Below are 20044 nucleotides of genomic sequence, written 5' to 3'. Positions count from 1 at the left end.
ATTGTCACAAAGCACTGATACTGGAGACTTTTTTTGGTTTTGTTTTATTTTTGTTTACTAACATAAAGAGAGAGAAAATTAAGAGATAAACCCTTAATATAATGTAAGTGATAACAGGAAATAATAATAATAATAATAATAATAATAATAATAAGTAAAAATAATAACTTGTTTTGTGGATGTTCCAAAACACTAATGTAATTATAAAAGGATAAAAACTACCACATGTCATGGTAAATTTCTGTGGTGTAAGACTTCACAGCATGGTGTGTTTTATTGAATTACACCGATCAGGCATAACATTTTAACCATAAAACATTTTTTTAATATTGTGTTGGTCCCTTTTTTGCTGGGAAAACAGCCCTGACCCGTCCTGCACTGTGTAATCTGACACCTTTCTATCAGAACCAGCATTAATTTCTTCAGCAATTTGAGCAACAGTAGCTCGTCTGTTGGATCGGATCACACGGGCCAGCCTTCAGTCCCCACGTGCATCAATGAGCCTTGACCGTCCATGTCCCTGTCGCCGGTTTACTGTTGTTCCTTCCTTGGACCACTTTTGATAGATACTGACCACTGCAGACCGGGAACACCCCACAAGAGCTGCAGTTTTGGAGATGCTCTGATCCAGTGGTCTAGCCATCACAATTCGTCCCTTCGTCAAACTCGCTCAAATCCTTACACTTGTCCATTTTTCCTGCTTCTAACACATCAACTTTGAGGACAAAATGTTGACTTGCTGCCTAATATATCCCACCCACTAACAGGTGCCATGATGAGGAGATCACCAGCCTTATTCACTTCACCTGTCAGTGGTCATAATGTTATGCCTGATCGGTATATAATGCATTGTAATGTACATGTTGTATGGATGTATATCTCTGTATTAGACAGAAAAGAACCATAATTAACCAAATCATAAATCAGTTCATTTTTATTTCTGCAGGAAAGAGCGTGCCAGACTGAACCTCCTCCTCGTGCCACCTTCTCTGGTACAGCTAATCAAGTAAGAGCAGATAAATCTGTGACTTTTCTTATTAAGATGTTAAATAGCTTCATGAAGATATGAAAAGAAAAGTGATGTAACTGAATGTAAACTGGGTCTGCAATGAAGATTAGGGTTAATACAGTATTATATCTTTTACAGGATTTAAATCTTTAAGATTACTCAGAACATAAAACCATTCATTAAGCCTCTTAAATCCTTCTAGGCTTTTAATATCGGACCTGTTGCATCATTATGTTAGTAAGATTTTGAGGTTTTTTCAGCCAGAAATTTCAGCCAGACTTTTTGTTATACTCACATGCTGCACGCTGATGAATGCCAATGACCTATAAAATGCAAATTCCATTACAGATAAATCTCACAATGGACAAGGACAAAAAATGCAAAGCAAAGTGCCAAAGGACAAAATGACAATAAAGAAATTTCTCAGAGGCAGAAGTGTATTGTAACTTAATACAACAGGGTGAATTAGTTACTGTATTAGTGACCTAGGAAAGGGTTAAAAGAAAATGGCTTGGCATTAAAATGGAGAAATTAAAGATCCATAGACTGCAGCCAGGCGATCATGGACACTAAGCACGCTAAGGACGCTCAGGAATACTTTTGCCCAAACTAACAGGATTTTCAAAGCCATTTACGAATATATTTGCTTGTATCCAGTGTTAGAAATGAGGCCCATAATGCCAACGAAATAAAAGAACCTTATACATATCCAAATGCTTTGTGCATGTGCTTGCAGTGGGAGATCTATGATGCCTATGTGAAGGAGCTCCAGAAGCAGGAGAAGAATAAGGAGAAACAGAAGGTCCTGTCGTCTAAAAAGGAGGGCGACAAAGCGAAGAAGAAGACAGTGTTGGTAGAGAATCAGGTAGGAGCTTTGAGTCATTGGTGTTTAAAAGCATTCTTTCATCAGTCATTATTTGTTATAAATTATTGCTGTATTGTCAGGCTAACAAATCATAATTATCTGTTTTATCAATCAGAGTGATGATGTTACCAAAGTGGCGAAGGTGGCCAAGATTATTGAGCGCATGGTGACTCAGAACACCTTCGATGACATCGCTCAGGGTAATTATTCCTGACCAAAACTATCATGTACACCAATCAGGCATAACATTATGAGCAGTTAGAGGTGAAGTGAATAAGGCTGGTGATCTCCTCATCATGGCACCTGTTAGTGGGTGGGATATATTAGGCAGCAAGTCAACATTTTGTCCTCAAAGTTGACGTGTTAGAAGCAGGAAAAATGGACAAGTGTAAGGATTTGAGCGAGTTTGATGAAGGGCAAATTGTGATGGCTAGACCACTGGATCAGAGCATCTCCAAAACTGCAGCTCTTGTGGGGTGTTCCCAGTCTGCAGTGGTCAGTATCTATCAAAAGTGGTCCAAGGAAGGAACAGTGGTGAACCAGCGACAGGGTCATGGGCAGCCAAGGCTTATTGTTACAGATGCTGAGCGAAGGCTGACCCGTGTGATCTGATCCAAAAGACGATCTACTGTTGCTCAGATTACTGAAGAAGTTAATGCTGGTTCTGATAGAAAGGGGTCAGAATACACAGTGCATGATGGGTCAGGGCTGTTTTGGAAGCAATAGGGGGACCAACACAATATTAGACCGGTGGTCATAATGTTATGCCTGATTGGTGTAAGTGTTCACATTGTGTCCCTTTTGCTGTTCTCCTGTCCTTTCTCCATTTTAGATTTTAAATACTTTGAGGATGCATCAGATGAGTTCCGAGAACAAGAAGGAACGCTTCTGCCACTGTGGAAGTTCCAATATGACAAAGCCAAACATCTCTCCGTCACTGCGCTCTGCTGGTCTGTATGCATTATACAACATCATACCCATCTGTGAATCTGTTAAAGTAAATGACCTGCCAATTCATTTCTCTTTACATCCAGGAATCAGAAATACACAGACCTGTTCGCTGTAGGACTCGGGTCATGTGAGTTTCACCTTCACAGATATTTTTCTCTTAAATATATTCCTTCCAAATGCATTTTTGGATTTTGGATTGTTCTGTTATCTTTTTCCTCCAAGTTGAGTTCACGAAGCAGGGTCGAGGCATGCTGCTCTTCTACTCCCTGAAGAACTCCACCTACCCAGAGTATATTTTCCACACTAAATTTGGGGTCATGTGTTTGGACATCCACAAACAGCTGTCTTACCTGGTGGCGGTGGGGTTCTATGATGGTAGCGTTGCAGTGTATAACCTGAAGGAAGACAGAACTCAGCCTGTTTATAAGAGCACCGCCAAGTCGGGCAAGCACACTGACCCGGTGTGGCAGGTAGGGGGCTCATATGATCATTTTGAAAGGAGTCTCCAGTGAGAAAAATTAATACATAAAGACCTATTATACATCGATCAGGCATAGCATTATGACCACCTGCCTAATATTGTGTTGGTCCCCCTTTTGCTCCCAAAACAGCCCTGACCCATCATGCACTGTGTATTCTGACCCCTTTCTATCAGAACCAGCATTACCTTCTTCAGCAATTTGAGCAACAGTAGCTCGTCTGTTGGATCGGATCACACGGGTCAGCCTTTGCTCCCCATGTGCATCAGTGAGCCTTGGCTGCCCATGACCCTGTCACCGGTTCAACACTGTTCCTTCCTTGGACCACTTTTGATAGATACTGACCACTGCAGACCGGGAACACCCCACAAGAGCTGCAGTTTTGGAGATGCTCTGATCCAGTGGTCTAGCCATCACAATTTGCGCTTGTCCATTTTTCCTGCTTCTAACACATCAACTTTGAGGACAAAATGTTCACTTGCTGCCTAATATATCCCACCCACTAACAGGTGCCATGATGAGGAGATCATCAGTGGAGATTATTCACGTCACCACTCAGTGTTCATAATGTTATGCCTGATCGGTGTAATGTAAGCGATAACAGGAAAAAATAACTAAGTGATCAAGCATGTGATTATTGATAAAGCTGTATGTTAATAAGCTAATAGTGTTGTTTGTACTGAATGAATATTTTATTCTGTCATGTCATGTGATATCCTACCAGGTCAAGTGGCAGAACGATGACATAGACAAGAATCATAATTTCTTCTCAGTCTCCTCAGATGGACGTGTGGTGTCATGGACTCTTGTGAAGGTGTGTTTAATACTGAGGTCACTTTCATGTTTTTGAGCTCTGTGTGATTTAACAGCGATTTTCTTTCTCCAGAATGAGCTACTGTTCACAGATATCATTAAACTCTCTATGGAAGGGGCAGTTTCTGAAGGACATGACGACATGATTCTTGACATGGGTAATGATCAGCCATTATCAACTTATTACATCATTAATAATTTAGCATCCTGCGTGCACATAACTGCCACGAGCACTTTAATCTCCTGCACGGACAGTTGTTTTGTTCCGACCACATTGATTTTGCAATCTATTGTCCCTGCACAACATCCTGATGCTCCTCAGGGTCATCTTCTTTTCCGTTGCAGCATGCGGAACCGCTTTTGATTTCCATAAACAGATCGACTACCTTTTCCTCGTTGGCACTGAAGACGGCAAAATACACAAGGTCAGTTACACACAGTTGTCTCTGTAGTTTATCGTTAAAGGAGCGCTCGGGTTTGAACTTATGAACAGATTATTACATGCTAACAATTTTTTTATTTCAGAAGAATTCCAAAAGAAATCAAAAATTTTAAATAAAGAAAATCCAAATAAAAGTAGAACATTTTTAAATATACTACTAAATATATCTTTGAATTTATATAAAATATTTTTTAAATACTATTAATTTAATTTAATAATATTTTATATAATTATTATATAAATATAATATTGTATTTTATGGTATAAAATAATCATGTACTATATTAATGCAGTTAAGGACAATCAATTTTTTTTATTATTTATATATTTATTTTATTTTTTTTGCATTTTTAAAATTATGACAACTTTTATACATTTTTTTACTAGCTATAATTAGGAAATAAATTTTTTTTGTTCAAATGAAATATACATTTAGATACAGAGACACGAATACTCAGTTTCTTTTGCATCATACATCATAGTATAATATTCAGTTTACTGTTTAGATCAAAATCTAACTCACGCATACACACATGAGTCAAAACTGAAATGGGTTAAATACTTCGGAAATATGCACACATTCCTGCAGATATGAGAATCAAGTCCCTAGTGCCTGGCAAAGAAGTCACACAATCATAAAAGATTTCTACATTCGCCTCACTTTATTGATGCTGAGAGGATTCGGTGCCATCATTCCCCTCTGATGTAGGCCCGAAATGCTAATATTCTGTGTGACACGTTGCCGACTGCTCAGGTTACACCCACACAAAACGTAAAGTCTGTGATTTAAAGTATTGTCACGTATTTGCAAGGATCCTTAAGGCGCTCTAGTGTTGCCCCTCAGATGGAGGTGATAAATCCGAGGCAATTGAAAAAGCAAGCTGAGCCGTATCTGTTTGGTGAGAATATCACGGAGCAGAGCTTTCGGGAACAGTCTAATCCTTTCTATCTCAGAGACACGGCAGGCGCTCAGGGTTTAGTCGCTCTCTCTCTCTCTCTCTCTGTAGAACGACAGGCAATTTTGCTTCCTTTCTGGATTTATCATTGTACCTCTAAAACTTAATGCCTCTCAGTTTTGCTTCTCTAACAGGCAGCAAACCGACAGACCGAAGCATTAAACTAGCCCTGATTACGACTCTAAGCATAGTCCAAAATGTCAATTGGATCGAACGGATGATATCTAAGCCTGGTTCCATGTGTTCATTTGCAGTGCTCCAAATCCTACTCTAGCCAGTTCCTGGAGTCGTACGCCGCTCACGGCCTGTCTGTTGATGCCGTGAAGTGGAACCACTTCCATCCAAAAGTGTTCATCTCTTGTAGCTCGGACTGGACCGTCAAGATATGGGATCACACTATCACGTATGTATGCATGCATATTACTGAGCATCACAACAAATAGACAATTACATTATTTAAGGAATAATCCATAACAAGCCGTGCTTTTGTAGGAAAATAATAAATGGCATGGTGGTGCGATGACAACCCTTGGAAGTGTTTTACTCCTCTTATACCACAGCAATTTGGTCAACCTATATCATGTATTTGCTAAATAATGACTTGGCATGGAACATCAGTGAGTTTTTTCTCTCTCTAAAATTAATAAATTAAAAAAGAAATGCTGCTTATCATGTTTTGCTAGGTTTTGTTAAACCTTAAAGCACTGAAGACTTGGTTAAGAATGTGACCATTACAAAGTGCTGACACTGGAGACTCCTTCCATAAACGTTAAATACAGCAATTCCTCACATAAAGTCTCGCCATATGACCAGTTGTACATCTTTTGTAAACCTGTGACTACTTTTAGAGCTGCTGTTATAAAATAGTAATAGTTCTGGCCAAGTGCTATACAGTCATTAAAGTTAAAATACTTCCTAGTCTAAGTCAAGAATAATTTCATAGCCTCACTCACTACAAACCTTCCAAACTCCATTATCTTTACCACAAAAATAGCAAGCGGAAATTAAACACATTTAACTCCTACAGTTGTTATTAAAATAAACATAATTAACATGTCAAGACAATGATTTGACAAATCAGTTAGCCATTCCCAGTCTATCAAAGAGAGACCCCTGGGTGAGTAATGATTATAATTACAATGTCATTTTGACAAAGCGCACTATGCGTGCTGGAGTCTCATTATTCCGCGCTGTAGTTTGTAAGACATGTTTACCGGTGCAACCCGAAGTTCACCAGCAGAGGGCTCTAGTGTAGTAAAGAAGGAAGATGAAGGCAGAGGTCATCTCTCTGCCGTCTCACCTACAACAATCACCCTAAATAATTCAAGGAGCCTTTTGTAGGCATGCATTTTTGACCAGCTTGAGAAATCCGGAAGTGTTGTCCTGCAAAATAGGGAGCCACTTAGAGCTGCATTAAGTGTAATAAATTCACCCACTCTTCGTTGAAGGTGTAATGCGAACATGAAGAGTCACATAACCACTAGAACAAGTAGCAACCGCTTTGTTCGTCTCACTTCTTTTCACTTTTATTTCTCCCTTTATGTTTACGCTGATGGATTTTTAGATATAGTCACATAGGCAGCTTTAGAGAAATCTGGATCTGGATCTCTAATGAGCAAGCCAGAGTTAGCCGTGGTGAGAAAAACATCACTGAAACAACATGAGGAAGAAACCTTGAGAGGAACCAGACTTGAAAGGGAACACATTCCTTTTCTGGATGACACCAGAGTGTGGGATTATAAATCATTAAAGCATACAGGTGTAGAATAGTGCATGAAAGTGTGATGAAAGGATTCTCAGTATGAATAGATTTTCTAGAGCACCGCCTTTAAAAACAAACACTTTCTGTGAAGCCAGACAGAAGATGCCATACATAAAAGAAATAAATAAATTAAAACTTAAATAAAAAGTCGTAGTTGTAATTGCCTCTAAAAAACGTGGCCTTATTTTTTACCTCCCTCGTATTATTTAATAAATAGTGTCTTTTTATGTATTTAATATTCATATTTATGGCATTTAGCAGACACCCTTATCCAGAGCGGCTTACATTTTATACAACTGAGCAATTAATGGTTAAGGGCCTTGCTCAAGGGCCCAGCAGTGACAGCTTGGTGGATCTGGGATTTTACACCCTTCTGAGCAGTAATCCAGCTCCATCACCACTAAGCTACCACATCCCACAATATATATGACTCAAGCGGCATTCCATAGTTTCTCTGAGCGTATTTACAGCCTCAAATAAATTTCAGTGAGATATAATCAAACTGTCAGACAGTGGCCCTGGACTTAATACTGCTCCTTGCACCAATCCTACGCAGCTGTATGAATAGTGCTTAGAATTATATCTGACATCTGAATAATAACTCAACTCTGAATATGACCCTTTATGAATATGAGCACATAAAATATACACTTTTGGTAGGGAATGCGGTCAACAGAGATATGTTCTAGACCAGGCCTGAACTGCTGTCCATATGTGATTGCAATCATCTGAGACAGATATTAATAGCAAGCTTGAACAGTGTCAGTGTGGTCTTGAGAAAGAGTGAAAGATTCTGTGTGACGAAGAGGGAGAGCGAGGACACGATGTAGTCTCCGTAATGCCTGCTCAGCATGACAACACCTCCCTGCACCACGAGCCACCTGGAATATGATTTGGTGTGTGTGTGTGTGGTTTAGCTGGGACAATAGAATAAACATCAGACTACACACTGTACAGAAACTACTTTTAAACAACTAAAATAATACCTCTGTATGTATAATTAAAACTGGAACAATTACATTCAAGAATTCCCAGTCAGGGTGCATCGCTGATGGTTATGGTATAGGTGACACTGCTATGGTGTTATGGGAAACACTGGGTTTGGTCAGAATTGTGGCCTGCTTGTTAACAATCTTGCTCAATTACAAGCAACTGGATTTCATTCTTGCTAATTGTGGGATAGGTTTAAATGCAGACAATCGTAGAAGCTTTTCACTCTACAATACAGATTCCAAGACACAGTAAGATTAAAGGCTTTGTTTCTCAGGACCCCGATGTTCACCTTTGACCTGAACACAGCCGTGGGAGACGTGGCCTGGTCACCGCACTCGTCCACCGTGTTCGCTGCCGTCACCATCGATGGAAAGGTAAGCTGAGATGGAACAGTTAGAAGAGACGATGGCAAAAACACATACTAGAGACAGGAAGTTTCAGTTCAGACCATCATGCTGCCACGATTCTATATCCACCTTTATACATCTCAGTAGTAATTTTAATCCATAACATCTTTAGCTGTTATGAAAACAACAAGGGTTATTGTCCGTTCTTAATATAAAAGTGCAAACTGTTGTCTGTTAAATGGTTACATGCCATTATTATAATTACAGGAAAAAATATTATGAGCAGATGTGAAGAATATGTTGATGGTTTATTAAATTAATTAAAATAAAATATATACATACAATTAAAATAAATAAATAAAACAAAATAATAAATGAGAATAATAAAAATATATTATTAGCGACTTTTTCACATGTAATCAATAATAATATAATATATAATAATTATAATGATGGAATTAAAATAATAATATAATATAATATAATATAATATAATATAATATAATATAATATAATATAATATAATATAATATAATATAATATAATATAATATAATATAATATAATATAATATAATGATCTAATTATTTTCCATCCCTGTTTTTTACTCGTATGTACTTGAAAGATCAGAAATTGCTATAGTATTATCTTTCTTGCATCATACCTTGTTATTACCACTTTTATAAGTGTTTACTTGTAATATTTTTTGTTTATATTTTCTCTGCTCCCTGTCGAGCTTTTGCCTGAAGTATTTGGCAGTAAACGTAATGCCAAGGTCATGCTAATAAAATCATGCGTAAAGTTTCGAGTAAGTGCTTGTGATGCTCTCATCATTTACAAAGACATTTTAAACGACTCAACCAAAAATCACACACACACACACACACACACACACTTTTAAGGAGTGTAATAGGTGTTAATGAAACAGCATAGCAGCTACATGATGAGATTCCACTCCCGGTGTTTCACAATGCTGCACGATCACCTGCACACACACACACACACACTCACACACACTCCGTCACCCATGTCTGTTTGTGTTAGTGTACAGGGACAGCCATTAACCTGCCTGACATTAACTATTAGCCTCAGAACAGATGCTGAAGACATGTCCTGTTCCTTCAGCTCCACCGTATATATACACAATAGAAGGTGACAAGTTGCTCACCTACGTGCAGGGTCAAGCCTGAGATGTCAGTAAACAAAATGTTCCTGCTACTGTATTATTTACTAATATCAGTGCTGGGCCTCTTGGGTAATGGATATCTGAGACACACAAGATGGAACAGATGCCTGGATGACACGGGTCTTGAGTTAGCTGTCTAGAGAAAAACTGTACTTTTTGTGTCGTAGCTGTGAAAATCATTTCAAGTTTTTTTCTAGACATTTACTATGAAAAGAAAATAATAAAATAATATAATATAAAAGATAATAAAGACTAGGTGATGATTATTAGCAGCAAGTGTTTTCCAACGTTAACATTTTTATTTATTTATTAAAGAATGACACCTCCTACTTTTATCCATATGCTGTGGAACGTCTCGCAAAACAAGTTAGTTCTTGTGACATGCTAGCAGCTATGAACAGCTGTTCCTTCACTTTCCTGATGAAGTTAAAAAGAAAAATAATGCCAGCTTGTTCCTGAGACAATAGACAATGGAAACTCTTTCTAATTAAATACAATTGTTTATCTTATTAATGCAATAACTTTCTGTCATTTTTACTGCAGAGGATGAATCATTAAAAATAATTCAGCGCACTATTATTGCCGAATTATTTTGTCCTTGAAAAAGGATTATTTATAAACGGTGAAGCTAGCCAAGCTTGTGGATTAAATGGCAGAATTTCAAATTTTTCTAGAAGGGCACGATAATGGAAATGTTTAGACAGCTTTACTTTTCAGCTGAAGACAACTTTAACCAAATAAAACCTTCCTTTAAAGAGTAATCCTGCCTCTCTTGATTTGATAAACTCCTGAAACTCTGAACCAAACCAGTTTACTGCCTTGCTAGTGTGATTGGCAGGTCATCCTGTTTCAGCTGCATTATATAACCAATGGTGTGCATCTGACTACACACACATCCAAATGTGGGTCTTTGCCATGAATTAGGAAGCATACAGTTATCTCGAATGTTGATTACTAGAATTTAACATGTTCCAGCATGATGGACATGGCTTGCTAACGTTGAAATGGTCTGCAAAAAACCCTGAGCACAAACTACTGCCATGACCATTTACATAATATTGATGCACAAGCACATAGCGGTGTTATGGTCAGGTGTCCGCATACTTTTGGCCATATCGTGCAGCATAGATGTTCGGTCTGAGAGAGGTGACATTATATGAATGCATTCTGTGCTCTTGGGATACTGCACTAAAGAAGGACATTTTGTATGGTGCATCTGTGAGCGTTTCTTGTTTTCGCCCGTTTCCAGCAGTGCCAGTTGGCTTTAGTTAATCCAAGCTTCATTCTGTTAGATTGGAGTTGCGTGGTGTATCACGGAGCTGTTCCTGGCTTTAGGGTCTTGCTTAGTGCCAGTCGGATCGTGTGCCAGCGTGAGCATGCAAGTCACCGTGTGGAAATAAGTAGTAAGTGCCAGAGTCTCAGTAAGCCTGGCGTCTCTCCAGAATTCTGCTCCTCTCCTGGAGGCTAGAACAATTTACAACAATATTCATCTCAAGTAGAGCACACAGACCGAATCATTACTAACACCTTCACAGCTTCTGTACTCACATCAGGCTGAAAGTGACCGTTGTTGTAGGAAGCTGTTATGTACGACGGTTATTTTATACACTCAGAGCTCCATAGAGGAACCTCAGCTGCTACACGACTCTGCCACGGAGCCATGCTGTTGGTCAGTATGTGCTTTCAGTGGTCCTCCTACAGTTACAGATGGCTTCTCCAGCCCTTACGTGTGTATTTTTGTGTTTTTGCGCCCCTGCCTCAGCTGCTTAGAATAGAGAAGGGCATTTGGTAATGCTCTGTGACTAACTATGAGCCATGCTGCTTGACTAACACTTTACCACGGGCACTTCTGCAATCTCTCAGCCTCTGTACCCCAGACTTTCACTGGCTGTCTTGCTGAGGTGGGTGGTCTAATGGCCATGAAAAAAAAAGATCAGCACCATTATTAGGTGCATTTTTCTCACTTCTAATCCCATATCTAGTTCTTTCTCTCATTCTGCCTCTTTATTCACTGCTTCCCAGAAGGAGATGTTCAAACTGTCAATGGCAACCTTCATATCTTTCTATATATACAGTATTTCCTATCTAGTGTCTGTACTGACTGTTAGTTCTGGCTGCAGTGTCGCACATAGGATATGAGGGGTGTGTGTGTGTTTGTGTGTATTTTTATGAGCTTCTATTGACACGGGACAGAATGCATTATTTGTTTGTGAGCTTAAGTTTACTGCTTACTCTAATGCAGTGGTGTCAAACTGCAGAGGTCAGCATTCTACCTCATTTTGTGCAATCGATTAAACTTCTCTGTTAAATAAGAGTGCACATATGGACTGAAATCGTTCAGTCAGATAAGAGAAAAAACACTGTAGGTGTTTGACCTTGTGTGGACTTGTGTGTAACGACCTTGCTGAATTGCTGGTCCAGCTAATTAGAGCTGCACAGTTAATTGCCTACATAATTTACTTGCAATGTTGGAGCTGGAAAAAGTGTCTCTTTGAAAAATTTGTACTATGCAGGAATTACATCTATATTTGTTATAGAGATAAAATATACCCAAAGTGTGTGTGACCTAAGAGTTGTCCTTCCTTCCTTCCTTCCATCCATCCATCCATCCATTCGCCTGTACATCCATCCGTCCGTCCATCCGTCTGTCCACCTGTCCATCCATCCATTCAGCCATCCATACACCCACCCACCCATCCATCCATCCATCCCTCCATCCATCCCTCCATCGGTCTATCCATTCAACCATCTATTCATCCGTCTTTTCACCTATTCATCCGTCTATCGATCTATTCAGCCATCCATCCATCCATCCACCCACCCATCCATCCATCCATCCATCCAGCCAATTTATTCAGACATCTTTCCATCTATCCATTTAGCCATCTATCCATACATCCATCCATCCATCCATCCATCCATCTATCCATCTTTTCTTCTATCCAGCTTCCCTGCTTTCCATCAATCCATTTATCTGTCCTTTCTTAATCACATTCATTTATTCATCCTACTAAACATCCATCCATTCATCCATCTATCCATCCATAGAAACTCAAAATGAACATGGCCAAAGGGTCTTCAACTTCCATCCATCCACCATGTCTAATGCCATTGGAAAGAAGAAGAAAAAAAAAACTAAAAAATATAAAATAAAATAACCTAAAATAAACCTCCAGATGCCAGCACTGTCAGCATGGTCTGTGAATACTAACTCTGACTTTTCCTCAACCTCATCACGCTGGTCCAGAATCTCTCATCGCAGTTCAGTTGAGTTCTGGTGACTATGAAAGCCATGTCATATAATTTGCATAATTTCTATCCTAATTGAAAATATTCAGTGAGCCATCATGCCCTGTAGATTGGCGTGGGGTTATCCTGGAAGACACCACTCCCACACTTCTTATGGTGGTCAGTATTCTGCACTGAGCACTTTTGCAGTGAGCTTTTAAAGTAAGGCGACACAAAAATCCAAACCAGGAAAATGTTTCAGAAAAATGACTCCTAAAAAAATGTGCTCACTATGCTAAGTTATCTAGGTATTTACCTCCGGCCATCGTTTTTCCAAAATGAGTCAGGGTTTTCCTTTTAATTTGTTCCCTTTGTCTTGAGTTAAACTACTCTAATCCTCTTCTATCTCCACAGGTGCATGTGTTTGACCTGAGCATCAACAAATATGAAGCCATTTGCCAGCAGTCTGTGGTGTCTAAGAAGACCAAGCTAACTCACATTGAGTTTAACCCAGTGTACCCCATCATTATTGTGGGAGATGACCGAGGCTACGTCACCAGCCTGAAGCTCTCACCCAATCTCCGCAAGAAGCCAAAGGTAAAAACAAACAAACAAAATCGTACCCAAAATGCCCATAGGAGCGCCTGGGTGATAGCCTCAGGCTCTAACTCCTGTTGTTTTTGTGTCAGATATTAATAGCTTCCTGGTTTGATATCCATCTTCACTTAGCTGTAGTTTCAATATCATTAAGCCGAGTCAAGATTCGATTTTGTACCTCACATAGGCTTTAATAACTGAGGAACATATTCATCGTACATGAGCCACTCCTGCTGGGGGAAATTTCACATTTGTTATTGATTTTCATAGAGCAGAAAAATAATTAAAAGTTAAAGTATATCACCACGGCCCAATTAGGCTAGCAGGAATTCATTTTATCATCCTATACCCCTTTAACCTGGTCGTCCATGCTTCTCAGTTTTTCTTCTGGATCTTCATTTCATTTCTCCAGCATAGTTTTTGCCAGTTTCCGCCCACTATCTTGTCCTTTTATGTTGCCCATCAATCTGAGACGATGAGGGCGAGCAGGCTTCCACTTAGACACATAAAGCCAGCCACTGAATTTGCTCGAACTTCTTCCCAGTCCCCTCACAAGGCTGCTTAACAAGCTTGAAGCATGAGCACTAACTCTTATTTTGCACACGTTTTATTCCTTTATGCATTGAAATACAACACGTCATACATTTTATCCATGTATAGCTACGGCTAACGGTGTAAAACATCCATGAAACAAGTTAGCTCCTGTTACTGTTTATAATATAACATCTATACGTTTTGTCATGCTTTAGACAGCCGTGAAAGACAGGAAAGAAAAAGTATTGACTCTGACAAATTGCTGACACTGGAGACTCCTTCCATCAACCTTTAACAAAAATCTTTTCATCACATCATCTAATAAAACAACTCATTTTTTATTTTATTTACTATAACCCATATAAGAAACCATAACATATCAGAACAACCAGATTAATATAGCAGCTGCACTATTGTCAGATCTGCTGTTAGAGAAAATGAATGAAACCTTCTGAACAGGCAGATATGAGAATTCAGCAGCGCTGTGGTATTAAATGTTTTAACATTCTGCTCTGTTCCATATGGAAGCGCTTCCTGTGCTCACCGAACTGCTTTTCTGAGCGGACGGTCATCTCTTGCTTATTTTCTCCTCTCCATCGTTCATATTCAGCCATAATCATGGTGGATTTTCTATTTTAATCCCGATTAACAAGCGTCCTGTCCTACATCAAGCTACTTAGTATTCATGCATTTATTTGCATTATTCATGCGAGTGATTGTGGGTTTTTAAGGGTTTTTTTTTTTCCATCTGGAATGAATCAGTGATCATGAGTAAGACCTAAGCCTGCACTGAGCAGGATAAATAACAGTGTCACATCGACTGAGCTACTCCCTGCAGATAATGATCATCTCCGAGCTTCCTCTCTCTCTCTCTCTCTCTCTCGCTCTCTCTCTCTCTCATATTCCCGTCCACACTCAATATGCTGCAGAGACGAGCTGCCATCTGGGTGTTCGCCAAACTGAATAAATGTGCAAAGTGTTTTTCTTTTGTTATTTGAAAAAATACAAATCTGTGTGGTCACTAATGCTCCGCGTCACCTTTGAAACGTTTGAACAAATTACAGCAGCTGTGGTGGTAAATGTCACAGGCCAACACTGCACCATGGTTAGGAACTGCTGTTCTATACACACTGCACAATTCACTGAAATAGCAGTTAAAGGTATTGTGTAAGGACAGTGAGGCATGCGGTTATAGGAAAATAATCAATAGGCATTTGGCAGACAACTTTATCCAGAGCTACTTACATTTTATCTTATTTTATATACCACTGAGCAATTGAGGGTTAAGGGCCTTGCTCAGGGGCCAAGCAGTGGGCCTGGGATTCAAGCTCACAACCTTCCAATCAGTAGTCCAACACCTGAACCTGCTGTAACACAAGAATCTATCTATCTATCTATCTATCTATCTATCTATCTATCTATCTATCTATCTATCTATCTATCTATCTATCTATCTATCTATCTATCTATCTATCTATCTATCTATCTATCTATCTATCTATCTATCTATCTATAAGCTGCCGCATCCCCCAGAGTTACTGTTGATTAGTTCCCAGAGTAGATTACTTTCCTATAACTGTACATCATGAAGTGTTTTATTCCCCTTATACCACAGCAACTTCACAATTAATAGTACACTTTTTCATTTTTCGTTCCCCAAAACAAGTTAGTTCCAATTATAACAGATGGAAACTCTCCTTCTCTCACCAGCCTCTCTCTTAGCCTGTCTCCTCAACACTTAGGATGTTACCAGGGAATGACAAAGCCCTAAAGAAAACCTCCAGAAAACCTGGAGACTGAAACACTGAAGACTCCCTCCATAAACATCTCTTAATAGAAAACATTACCTTATCAGTTTCTTCGTTAAATAACATTTGATTTCAGGATCCCGTGAATGAGCTGTTACTCTAGAAACAATAATGTATTAGAAGGAACACATTAATATAAACCTGCGATTTGAATTACACCCAGAGCTGCTGATACAGGAAATGAATCAGACTAGAGAGTTCACCAGCTGTACCATTTTATTAGCTCTGATGTATTACAGTTTTATAATAACACATCTTAATTCTGCATTGTGTTTTCTACCCTGAAAAGATGGATTAATGAAAGACTTTTATATGGATCGCTGTATGAATACAAACAATGCTCTCATAGCTGCTAAGAAAGTAAAAAAAAAACAAAACAAATTCGATCAAGCCTGACCTTTATGTTTCCCAAGCTGGCGTGTTACCCCAGTCGGGGTGTGCATATGATTGTGTGTAGTAGATCAATGTGGTCCCGGTGTGGGCCAGAGAGGAGCTCAGAGTCTATAACAGTGACAGAAAGAGCAGACTCGACATGGAGCAGTGGGCAGTGTTAGGTCACAGTACCGCAGGGGCAGGGACATCCTCCATCCTCCATCCAGCTCTACATGAATCCTATCATTCCAGCTCCTGCTTTTAAAAAGATCTCAATCAAATCTTGATTATAGTATTACATGTTTATCCTCAATCCTATAGATCTTATCATAAAATATTATAATAAGAATGAAAAACAATTGCAACTGCACACATTGTGCCTGAGACAGCTGACCTTTTGTTTACTTTGCTCCTGTTCACTCCTCTTTATATAAATTCTGTCTCTAAAAATTCAATTTCTGTATTTTTACACTTTACAGCATTTCTCTCCATCTACCTAAGCCTTATGCAGAGTGCTGTATGTGACGAGAAGTTAAAATAGAAGTAAAAAACAAAATTCATGTTCGAATGAAGCTATGAATAACTATATATAACTAAACTGTATTGTTTGTATCATCAATAAGTTTTTCTAATATCATTAATTACTAATTAAATGATTAGGATTGGAGATTTAGGAATCTTTTGGTATAAGTGGATTATTCTGTGATTTCTGCTCCTATATAAAGAGTCATATCTGTAGTCACTCTGCTGCAGACTTCATTAGTATGCAGAAAGGGCATTTATGATTAGACTATTTTTATTTTGTGAGTCATTATAGCTGCTTTAAATAAGCCGTCATTACATTAAAAAGCCTCACATTTTCTCTTCTCTCAGGAAACCTACAGCTCTTTAGCTCTGTTACACTGGAGTCTCCTTTCAAAATGTCGTATTATATCAACAATTAAACATCTTTTGAAATCCGCGTATGTGAAGCGTCTATACTGTGCAATTGTATTAGAACAAGCGTATTTATAGAAGCGTCTGATCTGCCTGGTGAGGAGCCGGCACTGTTGTCAGAGCTGCTGTTATAGGAAATTAATCAACACCTCATGACAAGAATTTTTCAGCACTTGGGGGTATAAATCACAGCATAAAGCATTGAATTAACTGCAATTTGCCATTCTCTCAATTTGATGATGTCAGCAGGCTATTATCTGTGGATTGGTCTTTCTCTGCTCAAGTGACCACACAGTGCTGCAGCCATCTATCTTATTGCAAAACTGATTTTGATTTTGGACTCGGGTTTCGTCTGCCAGGCATCTCAAGTCTTGCCTGCTTTTAAAAGCCATTAAGTACTTTCCGAACGCACGCTGAACATGACAGCAATTAAGGAGTGTGTGAAATATTCATTGAGATTTTCCACAGAAGAAACAGACCAGGGATTTTAGCAAAAGTTCTTCATGAAACTTTGCTATTTCTGTCTCCTTTTTTTTTGTTAGATTTTTGATTTACAACCTTTGGCTTCCACTGCAAGTATTACAAACTAGAGTCTGCATTATTTTCAGTCTGCAGTGCCATATTTCATCCGATCAAAAGAAATGAACAATACTTACAGGGCAATGTAGAGTATACACAGCTACGTATATATATATATATATATATATATATATATATATATATATATGAGAAGCATATTAGTCAGCAGGTTCTTATTTTATAGAATAGAAGTGAGGAGTAATACCTCATTACAGCTAACATGAAGATAAACAGTCCAGGTATCAAGGACATGATGATCAGGAATCAAAGCAAATAAAGTGTTAGGATTTCTGCTTTACTATACTGTATATATCGTTCAGAATTGTTCTGCTAGAGCAGGGGCATAAAGATGGAAGGAGCTTAGAAGTCTCTTATGAAGAGATTCATAAATCTAGAATAAAATGAAAGTTGAGGAAGTCAGGAAACATGTTTTTCCTGATGCTACTTCTCTGGATTAATGCTAACTAGCTTACCGTATGTTAGGCAAAACTTTTTATCCTGGTCAGGCAGCACATGAGTGCTTGTACTTACCCAGTGGGATAGATAATGATTTTTATAGTTTATAGAAATGATAGTTTTCCTCCCCTGAGCCACGCTTATTATCAGAAAGTGATCAAGTCTTGTCTATGGAAGCACTCAAACTCGAGTAAACCTGAAAAGATGTTCTGCCTCTGTCATGCAAGGTTGCCAGGTATACATCACCAGAATTTTACACACAGTATTGGTTTAAATAATTTGCATTACATGGTAGAATTATCACCTTGTATGCTTTCTCTTTCCCAATATTTACAATGCTTTAGTCTATTTTTTCCAAACTGAGGAAATCTTCTTGTTCTTTGTCTTTCTGCTTTTCCCTTCAGGGGTCGCCACAGCGAATCATGTCTCTCCACCTATCCCTATCTTCTGCATCCTCAACACTTACACCCACTAGCTTCATATCCTCATTTATTACATCCATATACCTCCTCTTTGGCCTTCCTCTTTGCCTCCTGCCTGGCCACTCCATGTCCAACATTCTCCTACCAGTATACTCACTCTCCCTCCTCTGAACATGTCCAAACCATCTTAATCTGACCTCCCTAACTTTGTCCCCCGAATGTCCAACATGAGCTGTCCCTCTGATGTACTCGTTCCTAAATCTGTCCAACCGTGTCACTCCCAAAGAGAACCTCAACATCTTCAGCTCTGCTACCTCCAGCTCTGACTCCTGTCTCTTCCTCAGTGACACTGCCTCTAAACCATACAGCATGGCCGGTCTCACCGCTGTCTTCTCGCTGATATTTTTCCATCACACAGAACTCCCGACACCTTTCTCCACCTATTCCAACCTGCCTGCACTCGCTTCTTTACATCTTTCCCACACTCTCCATTACTCTGGACTGTTGACCCCAAGTACTCCTGTACCTTCTTCATCTCTTCACCCTGCAGTCTTACTGCTCCACTTCCCTCCCTTTCATGCTCTTATTGTGACAAATAGTTAGATAATCTACACTAGAATCATTCCAGCTGGAATCACTGCAACATCTGTATCGTTTCCACTGCAACAGAAATGGACCTGTAACATCACAGATACACTGTCTGCATGAACACTTTGCCAAAGCCAATGTTTGCAGGAACTGAATCGATGTCATTTGCTTTCTAACAAGATCGTGGCAGCTGCAGACTATTATTTGGAGTTCCTTTTGCACCTGTCGTCCTCCGAAACTAGCCCAATTTAACAGAAAAAAACATGACCCTGATAACCCTGGTTCTTTAAAATCAATCTGAATATGTGTCCATGAGCCTGAGGGCAACTTGTATTTAAAATGAATGCTTGTACAGCATCTCTCTGCTAGGCCACAAGCATAAAATGAGAAATCAGATGACTGGATCCGAACGGTCCCAGATGACCAGTCTGATGTAAAAATCAATTTAATTCAGCGCAGCAGACGCTGGGAACGATTCCCATCAGAATCCTGAATGGCTCCTAACCATTTACAGTTTTCTACAGAGCTTGGAGTTTGTGCAGAATAATAATGGAGAATTTAATCAACGGGAAGGAGATCGTCCTTGAAAAACGGGGAGCTTCATCAGCAGAAGTGGAAATGCTAGCAGCTCATTTGGCAGCTTCATCAGCCAGATTATTACCTTTTGCATATTGGGCAAAAGATGATGCATAGACACCTGAGGGATATTCGTCTATCATTTG

General features: G+C 39.1%; 1 protein-coding gene across 1 annotated transcript in view; it reads left to right on the top strand.

The window, feature by feature from the left end:
• The window catches only part of dnai1.2 (dynein, axonemal, intermediate chain 1, paralog 2), a 28028-nt gene that overhangs the window by 3641 nt on the left and 4343 nt on the right, over nt 1–20044 (top strand). The window contains exons 8-19 of the mRNA XM_058415420.1: nt 947–1006; nt 1746–1874; nt 1990–2074; nt 2707–2824; nt 2909–2952; nt 3048–3295; nt 4029–4118; nt 4191–4275; nt 4463–4542; nt 5770–5918; nt 8545–8644; nt 13445–13627. Coding sequence (XP_058271403.1) covers nt 947–1006; nt 1746–1874; nt 1990–2074; nt 2707–2824; nt 2909–2952; nt 3048–3295; nt 4029–4118; nt 4191–4275; nt 4463–4542; nt 5770–5918; nt 8545–8644; nt 13445–13627 — 1371 coding nt within the window. The remainder of the gene's footprint in view (nt 1–946; nt 1007–1745; nt 1875–1989; nt 2075–2706; nt 2825–2908; nt 2953–3047; nt 3296–4028; nt 4119–4190; nt 4276–4462; nt 4543–5769; nt 5919–8544; nt 8645–13444; nt 13628–20044) is intronic.

The sequence above is a fragment of the Hemibagrus wyckioides genome, linkage group LG18 (assembly GCF_019097595.1).
Source record: "Hemibagrus wyckioides isolate EC202008001 linkage group LG18, SWU_Hwy_1.0, whole genome shotgun sequence".
Taxonomy (NCBI): Eukaryota; Metazoa; Chordata; class Actinopteri; order Siluriformes; family Bagridae; genus Hemibagrus; species Hemibagrus wyckioides.
This window is presented reverse-complemented; position numbering and strand designations above follow the sequence as displayed.